The sequence below is a fragment of the Nannobrachium achirus genome (assembly GCF_963921795.1).
Source record: "Nannobrachium achirus genome assembly, chromosome: 24".
Lineage (NCBI taxonomy): Eukaryota > Metazoa > Chordata > Actinopteri > Myctophiformes > Myctophidae > Nannobrachium > Nannobrachium achirus.
The window spans coordinates 31,873,773-31,892,727 of record NC_137831.1 but is presented as its reverse complement, the minus strand read 5'-3'; the positions used below and the strand labels follow the sequence as shown (position 1 = coordinate 31,892,727).

The 18,955-nt window shown below is 43.0% G+C and overlaps 1 protein-coding gene across 1 annotated transcript in view; it reads right to left on the bottom strand.

Moving 5' to 3' along the window:
- Window positions 1–17,811, bottom strand: part of LOC308280223 (receptor-type tyrosine-protein phosphatase-like N) — a gene marked incomplete at both ends in the record, with an annotated part of 46,569 nt that extends 28,758 nt beyond the window's left edge. The window contains 3 exons of the mRNA XM_080720485.1: window positions 53–163; window positions 15,526–15,576; window positions 17,721–17,811. Coding sequence (XP_080576611.1) covers window positions 53–163; window positions 15,526–15,576; window positions 17,721–17,811 — 253 coding nt within the window. The remainder of the gene's footprint in view (window positions 1–52; window positions 164–15,525; window positions 15,577–17,720) is intronic.
- Window positions 17,812–18,955: the final 1,144 nt, after the last annotated feature.

Here is an 18,955-nt window from a genome sequence, read left to right as displayed (position 1 = left end):
TACTTAAAAAGCTCAAAATGTGAGTACTTTTTCCACCACTGCTGGCAGTCACCTTGTATCATCAGCTCTCTGAGGACGTCCTGGAGTTTGTGGAGAACGGGAACAGAGACCTGGTACTGGATCAACGGCTCCTGGGGCCCACGGCACTGTCCAAACAACCCGTCTGCAATGTAGGAGGGGAGACACAGACGCCATCAACTACAGTGCATATAATCAAGCCATTAAGACCTGGAGCCATTAACCATTATTTGATGCTTTAACTACTGAAAAAACATCTAGAAGAATTGTGCAAGTCTCTGAACTATTTTGACGCTGTTCTATAGCCTAAATGTCTTCTAAATCCTTCTAAGGTTTTTGAAAAACGCATCTTTCTATGTCAGTGGTTCTCAAACCAAGTCAAGGACCCCTGGAATTATATGTGTTTGGCCGCCGACCCCATCTCAAAATATCATGTATTAAGGCAAACGGAAGCAAATATTTGAGTTACAAATGTTCGCTTAAAAATATGTTCAAAGATTAGCAAAAAATACTGAGATTTTTCAAGAATAGCAGATCTACAAGCTTGCAGGACGGCACTCGGAGTAGAAGTAAAAGTATTTGGAAATGGGGAAATACTTAAGTAAAGTACAAATACCTCAAAACTACCTCAAAGGTACTTAGTTACTTTACACCACTGCTGGCTAGTGTTGCAATAGGAACTGTGACTAAAGAGTGGAAAGACATCAGTAAATAGGGTAGAAGATTGTGGCCAAAGTGCACATTCGAGGATGAATTAACAGTAGAGAAACTATTTTTTTTTTAAAGATGACTGAGAATGTCAATGCAAGACGTGATCAGACTGTGACTGTGTCAGCAAGAACAGTCCCTCGATGACAGTGGTGGAAAAAGTATAAAATACTACAATGTAGAAATACTCTGGTAGGACAAGGCCATGCCGCACTTTTATTCTATGAGGAATGGAGCGGATGTTTTGAGAAATCTGCCATTTGCGAATGACTTCAAAATCTGCTCCTTTCCCATTGAAATGTATTGGCAGAATCAGCTGGTAACCAAACTTTGGTGGCACGGTCACACCGGAATAATATTCTACCTGTGAGAGTGGAGTCTGCCAATGCATTTCAATGGAAATGGAGCTTTCTTGTTTCTTTGTTGGTTGCAGGAATCCAAAATGTCAGCAAACCGCTCCATTCCCATTTAAATGCATTGGCAAAATCCGTCCTCATAGGTAGAATAAAAGTGGGGTGGGACCGTGCCATAAAGAGTGGTTCTCAACCAGTGGGTCGGGACCCCCAGGGGGGTCTCCAAATTATTTTGGGGGGTCACCCAGATGATTAACTTAATGACAAACCAACATAAAGTTTAAGTGTACTGAGGTTATCTGCACATTTTTAAAGTGACAATGTAAGGACTTTTTAATACCTCTAAAATGACAAATTAAACATTGGCCAAATTAGCCCTATTCACGGCCCACCCACCCAGCAACTTCCTGGTGCTGAAGTCACGTTTTGAAGGATAAAACCCTGCTAAAAGCCCATAGTTAACACAGAAATCGCAAATTTAATGCAATTTCCGAATAGTACAGTATAAAATATGGCTAGCATGATCAAGAACACAAGATAGTAAAAGGCACAAAGCATTATAATTTACTTTACCGTTCGAAATAATGATTTGTTGGCTTTAAGTCCAGCGATTTCTGTGTTATTTTACCCTTCTAAACTGACGTCAGCACCAGGAAGTTGCTGAGAAATTTGCTGAGTGGGCGGGCCGTGAATAGGGCTTATGGTCAAATGTCAAAAGGCAGAAATTGTGAAAATGGCCGATCTACATGCCCATCTATATGCTCATTGTGAGCATATAGATGGGCTATTTTCACAATAGAACCGTGTTATACAAAATCTAATGCCTCAACTCTTAGTGCTCGTAGGGTGGCGGTCCGTTCAAATATGATTGTTTTGGGGGTCACAGCCTGAAAAGGTTGAGAACCCCTGTGTTATAGCAGGGTTGCAGTGCATTTAACGCCTCATTACAAAGACAAAGGAACATTTGAGAGTTCAGTACCACAAAAAAAAGAAAAACCCCATAGACACTGATAGGCAGACAGTGCAGAGATGTGGAAAAAAGAGTGATATGGTCTGATGAGTCATCCCTGTTCCTGAACATTATTCTCTAACCATAATTACTCTCTCACAAGTGGGCGAGTGCATGTGTGCGGTGCGCCATAAACCAAGATAAAATGATACAGACAATGAGGCTGGCTCTGCAATTCCATTAAAACTGTGAAAAAAAAAGAAGAAAAAAAAAAAGAAAACAGGAAAGCATCTGTGTCATTGATTTTATACTTGTACAAGCTCATAGGGCATCACTTCGTGCCACGCTATGAGCTTGTAGATCTGCCATTTTTGAATAAAAATCAAACCTCGGTTCGAAGTGAATTTCTATTCTATGTGTTCTAGAGCTATGAGCTAAGATCTATACTGTCTATGTGCTTTAGTTCTATATTTTTACGAATGAATGGTTTTATCTGGAGGGCCAAATTGTCATGTGAAGCTTGACCAGTCCTCACATCGGGACGCACAAGACGGACAAAGCCACTTCTTGGAAGCGTTTTTCACCGCTTCAAAAATCACGGAAATGTGTGCAAATCTTTGAATATATCTGTTTTTAACTCAAATCTTTGCTTCTGAGGGCCCTCCACTCCAAGGACAAAAACATATAATTTTGGGGGGGGGGGGGGGGTCCATGGACCGTGACCCCCATGTTTTGAGCAAACTGTTTAGAAGGCATTCGTAGAATCTGCCTCAGGTCTTATTGGGTTAATTTGATCTCAGGTCTCAGGATACTAAAGTTATCCTGAGATGGCCTTTGTCCTATGATGAACCACTTGGATGGGACGATATGATTGAATTTCATGTCATGATTATTATGACCAAATAAATGTACGATTTACGTTATTATCACGATAATCAAAATATCTCCAACATCTGTTATCCTGGAGCGGAACATTTGCCAAAAAATAGCCGATCTACAAGCTCACAACGAGTTGAGAGCTTGCAGATAGGCTATTTTTTGTCAAAGAGATTTGGTAGAGGGTGAAAAAAAGACTGTATGAAGTGCGTGAATCAAAACAGCGTCACAGTTCTGACAATGGAACAAGGGGGAGAGCGCTTGTTTTCTGTGGAGATGACGGAGGCGCGCCGGCGTTGTATTATAAACACAATCTGATGTAGCTATAACAACAATCACGACATAGGCTATTTATTATAATCACTAATTCACTATGAAGTGTCTTTAATTATAATTAAAGTAAAAATAGTCAAATAACAAACAAGGACAAATTGCTCTGCCCACAACCTTATCAAACCAAAATGCCTACAGTACTCCAAATTGTAGGCCTATTACTAGTAAGACACCTCAGGGTGACATGCGACCTCGCCCTAAAGGTCGCGCCAATTCTTGACTATCTGGCCAACCACAGTGTTTCTCTGACGATTCTAGTTGTTATCATTCTGGGGGGAGTTTGTTCATGTTTTTGTGAGGGTATCAACCCTAGGAGACACGGGGAAACATGCAAACTCCACACAGAAAGGCCCTATCGCCAACCTCATCGAGGGTGTGAGCGATGGGGCCTAAACATGGAAATGTGGAGAACACTATATATGGAGATAGTCCAGTCCATCATGTCATAATGGGACTACCGTCATAGACAGTAGCCATTGTTAGGCCGGAGTCAATGGCTGTGTCTATGACGGTAGTTCCATATGACATATTGGACTAGACTATCTCCATATATAGTGTTATCCACATCTCCATGTTAGGACTCATATATGGGCATAAAAAGTATGTCATGTGACATCACTTCCTGTACAGACAGTCAGCCATTGACTCCGGATTAACAATGGCTACTGTCTATGACGGTAGTCCCATATGACATATTGGACTAGACTATCTCCATATATAGTGTTATCCACATCTCCATGTTTAGACAGCCAATGACTCCGGCCTAACAATGGCTACTTTCTATGACGGTAGTCCCATATGACATGATGGACTGGACTATCTCCATATATAGTGTTATCCACATTTCGTGTAGCCGCCCTGTACAGGAAGTGATGTCACAACTCGCTGACATCACACTGACATCACAGAGGATACGGAAGGACGGTCACGAGGATACGGAAGGAAGGAAGGAAGGAAGGAAGGAAGGACACTCAAGCGACACGATTCTTCAGAGTATATGCGACCTTCGGTCGCAATAATAACTATGATAATGGTTCTTAACTTCTTGTAAGTCCCAACCCCAATTATTAAGTATAATACTTGACCTTATAAATATAAAATGTTTATGATTATTTATTGTGTTATATGTCATGAAACATCGCATGTAGGCCTATTCCTATAACCTATAACCTATACACGAGTGAGCTCTCAATCGGTACCTCCGCACGGTCCAGGCGAATGCAACGGAGCGCTCCCTACCTCCGGTTCTTCCAATCACAAGCTTCCATTGTCAGAACTGCGCCGCTGTTTTGATTCACGCGTATGAAGTATGTTATTTCCAGATCCGTTTTACCAATTACAGAGGGTTTAAAATGGTACTGGATGCAACTCGGCAAATAAAAGATGAATTGATCCCAATGCATGACGCAGGCTAACTTCACGATCAATTTAAATATCCAGTAGAAAATGAGCATACAATAATTTTACCAGAAACACTTTGATAAAGCCCTGATGACCATAACAGGTCTGTAAAAGCTGAGATTGTACACTCAGAGTTATGGGGGTCTTTGCAAAACAAATAATATTGAGAACCACAAGTACTAGTGGACTCCTAATGTGCCATAGAGTCATAGTAAATCATGACTCCCTACATCAATCCCTACATTCTTTCAATTTGAAAAGCATTTTAAAAAAACTAGCCGATCTACATCTAAAAGTTATTTGAAATATTTAAAAATGTGTTTTTCAAAATAGTTAAAAATGGCAAAAGAGTTTAGGGATAACGGGTAAGGCATGGACGAAAATAGGGCCCCAAGTCTTTGCCACGGACGGACACATTGGTCCATGTACGGATATAATTTGATGACTCCTGATGCCCCCGTCCACAGGGTACGAGGGGTTAATGAACGGTTTGATGAGCACGGCAATGAGGTGCTTACAGGCACGAGCACACATAGACATCAAAGGGGGCTTGAGCCCCTGCCCTTTTAAACGTCTGTAAAAAGCTGCCCTCTCCAGACCATGAATGCATCTTTTACTATGGTGAAAGAAAGGCAAATGCCTCTCTTTCCATGCCATGCCTGAAGGCAGCATTTAGGAGAATTGCCTCGTTCAAACTCTCCTGAACTTGATTGCATAATCTTATGTTGAAAGCATTGCCCTCTCTGTCTAGAAATCTGTGCTGTACACCAAATCTCCAGTATTGACTTGATTAGGCTTAGTTCACTGTGGTATCAAGTACCGAAAATAGCCGACCTACAAGTTGTGACGTGTTGTGAGCTTGGAGGTCTGCTATTTTCAATATTTTCTCCCCAAAGCCCTTTCAGGAATTTCAGCCCCTGCCTGAACATTCTCTGCACATCCCTGGACATATTGACTCCTAATGCCCCCGTCCACAGGGCACGAGGGGTTAATGAATGGTGTGATGATGAGCATGACAATGAGGTGCTTAGGTGGCAGAAACCTCATATCTCCTCATATTTAAACATTTAATGTTTAGTTTTTTTCTTCTCCACCCAGTAAAATGTAAATTAATCCCTCACATGAATACGGTCACACAAAAGTGCCATAAATAGCTGATCTAATACTGTGGCTGAGCTCAGAAACGCGTCTCGATGCGACTCGCTGAGCTTGTAGATCTGCTATTTTTTTAAAGAAAAGGAAAAGGAAAGAAAGTGGTCAAGTCTGTCTGTTTTCAACCAATGAGAAGTGTTAACAATGGTTTTTGACGATGGCCGTACAAGGTTTCTGCGACAATATGAGGCTTTCAGATTCATCAGATCTCAAAACGTACAGGAGACCATCAGACACTGGCACTCTCCACCACCGTCCCAAATCCGCTCCATTCCCATTGAAATGCATTGGCAGAATAAGCTGGCAACCATGCATACATTGGTGTGACCCTGCCCTTACAAATAACATTCCAGAATTTTACTTGAGTAAAAGTACAAATGTATTGGGATCAAAATGTACTTAAAGTACCAAAAGTTAAAGTACAAAATGTCTGAAAATAGCAGATCTACAAGCTCACACCGCATCAGATATTTTCTAATGGCCAGGGTATAAAATAGGGCTAAAGTTGTTAATGTATGTTTTATAATATTATAATTTGTATCTGCATAGCAACTAGTAACTAAAGTTTTCAAATAATTGTATTGGAGTAAAAGTACAATATTTGGATCCGAGATGTAATGTAGTAGAAGTAAAAGTATTGGAAATTGGAAACACCCAAGTAAAGTACAAATAACTCAAAATTGTACTTAAAGTAGCCTACAGTAAATGTGCTTAGTTACTTTACACGACTGCAAAACACCCATATGAGGGAATACATTTTGTTGGAATATTGTGTTCGTAACCCACCAGCAGAGTTACAGAGACTTGTACAATCGATACCAAGGTGCAACTGAGGCGGAAACCATCCATTGAATTTGTCATGGAGTCTGTGCGTGCGTGCACACACTCACACACACACGCACACACACACACACACACACACACGCACAAACGCGTATAAACCCACACCACACTTAATGACATAAGCTTGTCAATAAAGGAAGAAGCACACATGTGCATGCAGGAAAACACAGGCAGTAATAAGGTGCACGGGTGTGTGGTGTGTATATCTTGGTGAGTCATCACCTGGCTTGCTCTCTCTCTCTCTCCCCCCTCTTTCTTACACATGAGGGAGACACTCAGTCGTCAGGCAGTTGATGTCATTGTTGTCATAGAGACACAGAGGGTGAGCCGGGATTGGTCTAGCACCGCTGACGGAGAGAGGCCTTGTTTACGTTTGTTCTGACACTCTCTCTCCCTCCCTCCCTAGCTCTCTCTCCAATCACTCTCTATCTCTTAGTTTAACCCATTAAGTCCTGGAATTATTTTATACGTTAGCTGTTGAAAAACAGCAGATATACAAGCTCACAGCGCGGCACTCGGTGCCGCGCTGTGAGCTTGTAGATCTGCTATTTTTGAGAAATCTATTATTTTGTGGGCAAATCTTTTTTTAAAGCAAAACATTTGTGACCCAAATATTTGCTTCTGGGGGGTCCCTGATACATAATATTTTTAGATGGGGTCGGTGGCCAAATACTAGGGGTCCTTGACATAAAAATGTTTGAGAACGACTGACATAGAAACATGCGTTTTTCAAAAACCTTAGAAGGATTTAGAAGACATTCATAGAATAAAAAATAGCAGATCTACAGTATATTTTGTAATAGCTGAAGCATAAAACAATGGGTTAATGTACTCTGTTGTTGCCACTTCGCTTTGCTCTTTTTCTCCCCTATATCGTCCTCTATACGTATTCCTCAGCCTCCTCTCTCATTTTCACCACCAATTTTGTCCTCTATCTGCCTCTCTTTCTCCGTCTCGCTCTCCTTCACTCTCTAAGTTATCATTTATTACTCTCTTTCTCTCTCTCTGTCATTCATACTTGTGAGCTTGCGTGTCGGCTATTTTCGTTGCGTGTGAAGCCGTCATACAATGGAGAATGATTTATCCATTACTGTCCATGGATATCTCTGATGATATCTCAGTCTCTCTCTCTCTTCAGTCTGATTCAGGAATACATTTTTACATTTGTACAAACAGACTGCGCACACACACACACACACACACACACACACACACACACACGCACACGCACAGGCACGCGCGCACACACACACACACACACACACACACACACACACACACACACACACACACACACACACACACACACACACACACACACACACACACACACACACACACACACACCACATGCACATATCGTCACTGTCGGGCGGAAACCTTGTATCTCCAAGTTTCAAAATATAGTGTTCTTTCGTAAATGAAAGCCCTGCTTCATCATACAAGACTGTCGCACAAAATTTGTGAAAATAGCCGATCTACAAGCACACACCGCCTCGTGGTGCGAGGCGTTGTGTGCTTGAAGATTGGCTATTTTCACGAGCTTAAATCGTTTTTAAAATGATAAATACAAAATGAACAGTTTTGGACATACAAGGTTTCCACCCGACAACGATGATATGTAATAGCAAACATGTCGCCCCTACTTAAGCGCTTGACCACGGAAGCAACGCAATTTCCCCTTCCCATTCGACCTCCTCCCACGCTTCTTTCCGGCAGAATGAACACATGCGTGCGCGACTCATGCGCACGCTTACATACAGTAGCATGATTGACGTCCACAAGCCCGTGCCTCATGAACTCCTCCTGGCATATCCATGACATCCCACAGGAAAGCCCTGTCCACGTCGGCAAACAATACAAGACATGTTGCCACGCAACTGTGGTGTCTGTGCACAGAAAATCCTGAGCTTTAATTGAATCAGTCACTACCGTGAAAATAGAGATGATTTACCAAATTTCAGGTAAAAAAGCTCATCATTATGCATTATGCATTTCAAGTTTTGAAATTCATATATACATTTTTTCTTTTTGAAAATAGCAGATCTACAAGCTCAAAATGCGCCACATTGTGACACATTGTAAGCTTGTAGATCTGCTATTTTCAAATGGCTGAAATGTATTTAGGGTTGAAGTGGGTAAAGTATTTTGTAATAATAGTCAAAATCAACAAAGTAGGTTAATTAGTAATAAAGTTTTCAAATAAATGTAGTGGTGTAAAAGTACCATATTTGGAACTGAGGTGTAGTGGAGTAGAAAAGTATTGGAAAATGGAAATACTCCAGTAGCCTACACATACTCAAAATTGTACTTTTTGAGCGGTGGTCACACCGTCTCCATAGCGTAGCCGTGTGTGTAGGTATGTTTGTTTGTTTGTATGTGGGTCTGTATGTAGCCTCAAGCCTGTGGTGTAGTACCTTTTCTGACCACACATGTTAAGGGAGGGGCGCTGTTGTTCAGGCCAGGCCACACACACACACACACACACACACACACACACACACACACACACACACACACACACACACACACACACGGGGGGGGGGGGGGGGGGGGGGGGGGGGGGGAACCACCGCTCAGTTCACACGGGTGTGATTTTTTTTCCACCAATGACTCATGCACACACGCACGTACGCACGCACGCACGCACGCACGCACGCACGCACACACGCACGGACACACACACACACACACACACACACACACACACACACACACACACACACACACACACACACACACACACACGTTTCTACCGGAAGGAAGAACGGCAAGAGGCAGGAAACTCAGATAGTTGTAACAGCCGTCCCTCTGTCTGAGGTTTCCCATGAAGGAGAGAGAAACTGCCGAATTGTTTCACTCATCACTTTATCAATTTGTCCATATTTCTTTACATAATAACTATTGTTACAGTGTCATCATAAGTATCATCATCCACACAGAACACAAATATTACGTGGCAATATTTCGGAACGAGGTCGATATTTGCTGTCGCAGCCCCTAAGCTGTGCTGGAACCGCATTGCCTTCTCTGTCAGATCCTTTTGTTGAGTCTTTTATGTCCAGCTCAGGACACTAAGCTATGAGGGCAGATTCTGCCAATGCATTTCTATGAGTTTGCTGAAAAAACAAACAAAAAAAGAACATTCCCATTGAATTGCATTAGCAGAATCCACCCTCAAAGTGCAGTGTGACCGTGCCCTCAAGACCCTTTGCTATTCACAAGCTTTTTTAATCCCCCCGATGGTTGAATTTGTACTATTATGCTTAACAAGGAGGGTTTGCTCGTTGTTCTTTCTACTATAACTGAATGTTGTTTGTGACTGACCGTTCCGTTCTGTTCTGCTTCATATTGTTCTGTATCACACTACATTTAATCTGCTACATGAATACATTTGACGTGATTCGATATGAAGAGGTCTATGTGAAATGTTTACATGTTTTATTCAACATATCCCTCTCCATCTCTCTCTTCCTCTTATTCTGTTTTGTAGGATTTCTCTCTCTCTCTCTCCTGCCTCTCTATTGAGAGGCAGGGGCTGAATTTTTTAAAAGGGCCTTTTGGTGAGCGCGACGCGTTGTGAGCTTGGAGGTCTGCTATTTTCGGTACTTGATACCACACTGAATTAAGCGTAATCAAGTGAATACTGGAGATGTGGGCGTAACAGCATGGATTTCTACACAGAGAGGGCAATACTTTCAACATAAGATGCTGCATTCAAGTTTAGGAGAGCTTGGACAAGGCAATTCTCTTGAACGCTGCCTTCAGGTACGGCATGGAAAGAGAGCATTTGCATTTCTTTCACCACAGTAAAAACTGCATTCATGGTCTGGAGAGGGAACTTTTTACAGACAGGGTAAAAGGACAGGGGCTCAAGCCCCCTTTGATGTCTATGTGTGCACACGTGCCTGCTCTCTCACTGTCTCCATCTCTTTCCTCTGCCTCGTTCTTTCGGTCTCCCAGCAGTATTTTGATGAGAGATGACTCGACAGCGCTGTGCTGAGAGCCCACAGCCAGCTAACTGTACCGTATTGAGGCATGCTGTGGTTGTTGTTTACCCGAAAGCAACACTGTTTCCTCCTGTCCTGGGGTGAGAGAGCTTTAGAAACCCTTCATCGAGACAAACAGAATTGGAGAGCAGGCACGTGCGTGCACACATAGACATCAAAGCGGGCTTGAGCTCTTGCCCTTTTATCCATCTGTAAAAAGTGCCATCCATGCCATTTGCTTTGTCCAAACTCTCCTGAACTTGAATGCAGCATCTTATGTTGAAAGTGGTCAGTCTATGACACCAGTCATCTATAATGTATCTAAAGCATTGCCCTCTCTGTGTAGAGATTCATGCCGTACGCCACAAGTCCAGTATTGACTTGATTATGCTTAGTTCAGTATGGTATCAAGCACCGAAAATAGCAGACCTCTAAGCTCACAACGTGTCGCAGTCGAAGCATTACATGTTGTGAGCTTGGAGGTCTACTATTTTCGATATTTTCACCAAAAGGCCCTTTTAGAAATGTCAGCCCCTGCCTCTAACATTCTCTGCACAACCATGCTGCTATCTGATCCCAAAACCCATGTGCAGTGAAGAAAACGACACAGACAAAAATATATATCACAGGAGAAAAGTATGGGAAATTGGGCATCACCATATATGGGCATAAAAGAGAACCAGACAATGATTAGAGATCTCCATATAATTTATGGGCATAAAAGGGACACAGCCAGACAAACGGATACCGGGTATTGCACAACTAGATGTCAATGGTGGCCATTTTGCCCAACTGGCACCAGTCTAGTAATAACTATTAATTATCGACCGAATGTCTGTCCGTCTGGAACTAATCCTCTATGTTTGGTGAGGTTTAAGCTTGAGGATTGGTCAAGCTTCACATGACATTTTGGCCATCCAGACTATAAATATACACTATACAGGTAAGGCATAAACGGTTAAAGCGGTTACGTCATCATGCAACAACATCATAATGTTGTCATCACAATCATGTCTTTAAAACTAACTGTCATATATAATAAAGCTCACATTTAGCAATTCTTTAGCGATCTCCATATAATTTATGGGCATAAAAGGGACACAGACAGACAAACGGATACCGGGTGGTATTGCACAACTAGATGTCAATGGTGACCATTTTGCCCAACTGGCACCGGTCTAGTAATAACTATTAATTATCGACCGAATGTCTGTCCGTCTGGAACTAATCCTCTATGTTTGGTGAGGTTTAAGCTTGAGGATTGGTCAAGCTTCACATGACATTTTGGCCATCCAGACTATAAATATACAGGTAAGGCATAAACGGTTAAAGCGGTTACGTCATCATGCAACAACATCATAATGTTGTCATCACAATCATGTCTTTAAAACGAATTGTCAAATATAATAAAGCTCACATTTAGCAATTCTTTAGCGATAGTAGTACTGTGGCCACCCTGGGCTGGGTTGGGTTGGGTTGTGCTGGTCATCAGTTTGTCAAGTTAGGACGATCAACAGGCATCAGATTCCTTGTAAGTCAACCAATTGGCTTTGCAGACTGATTTCCATTACGTTTTTTCCGCTGAACCGCGCACTACATCACAACATCGTCTTACAGGGCAACATTTGATTAATCAAATTTCATCTGTATTTGTGCTGGTCTGAGAAAATGTTGTGCTGGACATTGCATCTGAAAAGACAAGAGAGACACCATCAACCAGCTGTTGCTTTGGGGCACATGGTGTACACCTGTGGAGGGGACTGCCGTGGATGGACATTTTATCAAATGTCCATCCACGCCTTCAACACAGTGTCTTTGCGCTGGAAGAAGTTGCAACCAGTGAAAACCGGAAGAAGAAAAGATCCCCTTGTGGTTCCTCCCACCAAGCGCCATGGCCACACAGCTGTGCTGATGGGAGACGTAATTTACATCTGGGGAGGGGTAAAGTACATGGGAGGGTCCTGCAATGAGCTTTACACGTTTGACGTTGACACCCAGAGATGGTCCATGCCCGTGTTTTCCGGGACCGTCCCGGAGAAGAGGGTTGGCCATTCCGCCAGTGTCTTGGGGAAGGTCATGTATATCTACGGAGGATACACCACTGAATACACTAATGAAATCTACAAGTTGGACGCCGCCACGATGGTCTGGTCTTCAATTTCCACCAGGGGAACTCTGGCACACGCTTGCTCCCGTCACTCTGCCACCATCATCGGGACAAAGATGTTTGTGTTTGGGGGCCAAGGGGACCAGGGGACCCACTACAACAACATCAGAGTGTTTGATACAGCGACCAACTGCTGGCTAAGCACGCCTTCCGAACGCTTTCTTCCCCAACAACACTTGTGTCATTCAGCCTTTACCTACAACGGTGAACTGTACATATTTGGTGCTTACAACGTTCCAGAATCACCCTTAGATCTGTGGAAATTCAACTTAGAAAGCCTCTCCTGGAAGAGGGTTGCGCCCAAGGGAGAAGGCCCGCGTTCGAAGAGGATGTCTAGGGTGTGCTGTTGTAGGGTGGGAGAGGCCATCATTGTCATCCTCTCCTCTGAAGAGGAGGACGATAGCCTGTACATATTAGATTTACATCCTACTCTGAAGGCATTATGCAAGCGCGCAGTCATTCAGTACGAGCTCGAGCAGACAGGACTCCCACACAACGTCGGGTGGGAACTGGCAGCCATGACCAACCAACAGAAGAAAATAACACCCCGCAAAAAAGAAAAAGCAGCAGCAGAAGTAGTAGCAGCAGAAACTGGGGACGGGCGATTGGCATTTCCGGAATTGGAACAGGAGGAAATTGAGAAATATATGGCAGACAAATATGTAAGGCTGGGTGATCAAAATGTTCATTAAACCATACACAGACTGCGTGGCAACTGAAAATGTATGTTTAATAATAACTACATGAGAATATTATACTGGAATTAAACATGCTTTCCATTTTGAGATTTCGGCAATTCTCCACACAGCCTCTACCATGATCTTTTTTTTTAATGAGAACTGGAGCTATATTTATCGAGAATTAGCTGTAGCTGTAGAAACATTTAGAAATATTTAGATGCCATGTGGCCCCATTTATTTTTTTACATTTCATAAATCTGTCTATAATATTCTTAGGAAGGACATTCTGAAGATATGTCCTCTTGTGGAACAGTGGAATTAATTATTGGATTTAACCCTGCAAGACCCAAATTAATTTCTACTTGCCAAAAAATTCAGGTGAGTGCAACGCCGACAAGACGTTCAGTCTGACAGCGATGCTACTGCTTCCATGTCCTCGCCCAGTCAGTCCCTCTTTAGCCTCGGGAACCAGGCATCACTATAGTTTATTAGATGCATGTCTAAAATTGGTCTAAAAGTGAACTTTTTTTCTCCATATGGAGCTGGCCAATACCTCTACATCTGACCTCACGGACGCCTCATGTCACACTCCATATATGGCCAAGACATTGGCTGGCCAATAATACCACCAATACCTCTACATCTGACCTCACAGACTCCAGATATGGATATAACTGACCTGTTCTGACATCAAAATGATGACTCGACCAGCCAGATTAATAGTTTAACTCCTGCTTCTTAACTGTGCCGTATGAAGAAGATACACAGAGAGCCATCTACAGAGAGACAGAGATCTATATGTGGTCCCAGGTGGGACAGCACCGGCTTCTACAGAGCTAGGAAACCAACAGATAACCCTGCCATCTGTATCTCTTCGTACAACGTGGTTCCCTTCGACGCTGGACAATTAGTTTAACAAGGTCCAGTGTTTCTGCTTGGAGAGGCAGCGTCTGAACCCCCAGGAGGGAAGTGGACACCCCAGTGTTCTACATTGACCCCGGAGCTTGTTGAGGATCCGCCCCGCACATGGCGCGTCCGTGTACACCATCACGATCTCCTACACCAGGGGTTTTCAAACTTTTTTTGATTCAGGACACCCCTGTAAATATATTTTTCATTCATGGCACCCCTGAATTACAGTGTTAATCTTTAGAATCACCTGAGATACGGTAGGCTATGTCACAGAGAAATATCAGTACTGATCAGAACTGAAAATAACTTTATACTTGACGTTTAACCACTTGAACCCCAGCATCGCTATTCTGGGGGGAAAGTTGGCCGTAGATGGAAAAATAACTCATCAAGTACAAGTCTGTTTTACTAGCATAGTGAAGTGATATTGATGAATTACAAATATTATCAAATTATACCACGGCACCCACTTTAGGAAACCCTGTCCTACACCTTTGAAGCCCCTGCTCGGTTACGGAAGCGTGTCGCTATTTCTACAAGTCATCCTTTCGACAACCAAACCTAACCCTAACCTCCGTGGGGTGAGTAGCGATACCTGCCGACGCTCCGTTTTCGAAATGTTGTGCATTCGGAAAAGCGAGATTTTCCCCACACTGTTGGATGCTTGGTTCCTAGCTATCAGTCATTTATACAGCAGCTAGCAACCCCCCTTTAGCCCCATGGGGGTCCCCAGATCCCACTATGAGGTTAAGTGTCTGCTAAACTGTAAATTGAAATTCACGGCAGGCACTCTGGAAAATGAAACTGATTAACTCTGCATGAACTACTAGTTATATTCTACTTTTTAATATATATTTTCTTCCTTAACGATGATCGTTGTTTTTGGTCTTTGGTATGTGCATGAATGTGTATATTGTATTGGTTCTTTATTTTTATTTTCTTGATGTATGCAATGCTGGTATGCAGATCTTGTGTCCATTAAATACTGATATGACATTTAATTGTACGGTTTGGCCCCAGGAGGAATAGTCACCGTTGACAGTAACAAATGGGGATCTGAAATAAACAATGAACATTAACTAGTGTACATGTTGGGATCAGATATCAGGTACTGTGTATAATGCCATCAACCCAACATACTGACCGTCAGAGCACAGCTGGTCTCTGCCACAGAGTTTCTTCTCAAACAGGCAGCCTGCAAACACAAAGAGGTATATCAGAATCCATACATAGACTTAAAACCAGGGGTCATCATCTTGTGGTGGACGATGGACATCTTTGATGAAGTTCAATTTATATTTAAGGACAATATTACCAGAAACACATAAAGAGCTAACACTGAATGACTATAACAGATCTGTATAAAGGGCCCTCCAGACGATACACGGTCACTGCGTCCTAGTAATTCATTTTCAATGAGAGGCGGGCAGCTATTTCGGCCGCGCAGAGAAGTTTAGGGGTGTTGAGGCGAGGGGGCGCGGTCCCGTGAAATCTCCTCGTTTGTGCATGCACACGTGGGTGGTGAGAGCTGGATTGTTTTCATCTTTGTGAAATACTGTGCAGCGTTTACTCGCTGAGCGAGTGTGTTTGTCTCACCGCGGCACGGCCGCACCTGATCCTAGCGGGAGCCCCCGCAGCAACCGCTGCTCATCTGTAGGGCCCTTAACTCCGAGAGTGTACAAACGGAGCCAAATGGATCCGACAGACATTGGAAGCACAAGCTTTAAGCTTGCCTGTTATTTGGTACGGACATATATTTTGTCTTATCATGGGCCATGGCTTGGTTTCCAATTCAATCTCTATACTGGCTATCAAACATATAATTTTCCGAATGTCTGTCTGTCTGAGTGTCTGTCTGTCTATCACTGCGTTTCTCCTCAGTGGCTGGAGCAATTGATCTGAAATCGCATCACCATTAGCATATGAACACACCTGACATAACTGTGAAGCCCATTTGTCACTTTCACAAATCATATGCTGTATATTAGCATTTTTATGGTGTATCTACTATCTATTCTGCATCTAGCATGAGGCATATCTATTCTGCATCTAGCATGAGGCAACATGTTTAACCAGCTCTGTGTGTGTGTGTGTGTGTGTGTGTGTGTGTGTGTGTGTGTGTGTGTGTGTGTGTGTGTGTGTGTGTGTGTATGTGTGCAGGCGGGTGGGGGGGTACACAGTATCTCTGTAGCCATTAAACGAAACGGGTATTTCTTACATTGATGCTCCTACATCATGCAAGCACCAGTTAAAGTTACTTTCCATCCCTCATATACTGTGTGCACAGTGCACATCCCATAACCCACACACTGCACATCTTTTCGGAGCTCATATCTTTGAACGGGTAAGGGCTAGTTTCTTAAGCTATCTGAAAATAGATCTACAGTACAAGTTCACAACATGTTGCATCGCGACGCGTCATGAAGTTCAGATCAGCCATTCAACCTGATGGAAGAAAAAAAAATGTTTGCCTGATGGGGGATAAATATATTTTGGCTAATGTATAACATTTATTATTTCGATGATGAGGGCTTTGATATTTTTTAAGCTAGCGCTGATGTTGTGTGACTAAACCACACTTTTTCTAAATTATTTAGATTTTTTTTTTTTCTGGGTTACTTTCTTCTGCATAATGACATCCCAAAATAAGGGACGTCAAGGTTAAAGAGGTTAAGGTGCCGCCTGCATCTCCCAGTAGGTGGAACCCCCTTTGTAGGAAAAAAAACAAATGGTGGCAGTCCCATCTGAAAAAAAAAAACAATATTGGCAAATATCAGCCTGATCGGGGGGAGCAGCTCTCCGAATTTGAGCTGCCTCTCATCCACTTAAACACACTTAACAAAAGTTATTTGGAAACTATTCTGGGTTACTTTCTTCTGCACAAAGACATCCCAAAAATAAGAGACGTTAAGGTTAAAGAGGTACAAGGTCCGCCTGCATCGCCCAGTTGCTGGAGCACCATTGCTCCTCATCCCTCTGCTCTTATCCTGACAAAGTGCATGAAACAAGGCCAAGACATCTTCTTTCTTGCGTGCTCCACACCGCCTGCCAACTGCGTCAGAACCTGGTCATCACCACTACGAGGACAGGGCATGCTCAAGTTTGGCTGTATTTCCACGTGTGAATGACCCCCCACTTCATACAATTGCCCTGCTTGTTCATGGCGACGTGCCAGGTTTCCTCCTCTGTCCTTGGATGATAGCCTTGTACCAGCTCTTCTGGTGGAGCAAGACAGACCCAAGCCTGCCTACTCTGGGCGACTGACCCCACAATGTCAGCATGGTGATTCAGACGAGCCTCTGTACTCCGTGCTCTGCTGGGCTGACCACTTTCCATTACCTGGTGTAGCTTGCTCTTTCGTCTTTGCTGCCTTGCAGCATCGCGACCTGGTTTTGGCCTGGTTTTTGTTGAACCGATGACCATGATCCATCTCTTCAGCTTTCCATGTGTTTGGCAATTTCCGGGTTGTTGTACTGGCTGACGGCCTTGGTGCCGTTGGCCTGGGCTTGCGTGGCCAGGTCGCGGGGAAGGATGAGGTGGATGGCGGACTGAATCTCCCTGGCCGAGATGGTGGAGCGCTGGTTGCGGTTAGCCAGTCGAGAGGCTTCGCCGGCGACGAGCTCAAAGTTGTCGTTGACAAAGGAGTTTACGATCGCCATGGCCTTGGAAGAGATGGTGAAGTTACCTTCGATATGCCTCAGGATTCTATTCACGTAGGTGGCATAGCTCATCCTCCTGGTCGTCCTCCTGTGCCCGGTCTTAGTTCCGGCTTTCACGGCTTTCTTTGAGCCCTTCTTGCTCGCTGACCTTGATTGAATAGTCATGACTTTTACCTTGATTGATTCTTCACAATAAAGATTGATATCTGTTTAAGCAGGTGTTGCAAGCTAGTCTCCAGTAGTCTTTTACAGTCGAGTGGAGTTGTCGCAAATGTTCGTTGCACAATTCATTATATAGGGCAATTACATTGTTGTTCTAATGTCATTATGTGACTACCTTATTAGGTAGGATAAAATACATAATAAACTTTACTCTAAGTATAATGGGGTCTAATAACAGCGTTACTTCATGTGGATCCCAGACTTCCATGTGGTCAGTCTATGATGTCGGCAAGGTTTTACCCCAATCAGGGGGAGAACAATAGCAAGGTTTCAGCCCGATCTGAAGAAAAAAATCACGCCTAGTGTGAAGTGAGCAGTGCTATTTATGAGTTAATTTCAACAAACGTCCCGCTAGACAATCACATCCTGTGAAGCTTGACCCTGGTGTACAACAAACATTAAGTCCGAACATTTTTTAAAGTGGAAAAAGTACTAATGTTTTACTTAAGTAAAGGTATCATGCTGCAATTTGGAAATGCTCTGTTACAAGTATAAGTCAGCAATTCAAGATTTGCTTTTGTAAAAGTACAAAAGCATTGGTATCAAAATGTATTTATAAGTACCAAAAGTAGATTATGCACCAAAAGTAGATTATGCAGAATGTTTTCAAATGAGTAAAATGTATTCCAAAAATATTTTTTTGTTTTCAAATTGCAAAAATGTAGTTAGTGGTAGTGTAGTGGGCTGAAGTGG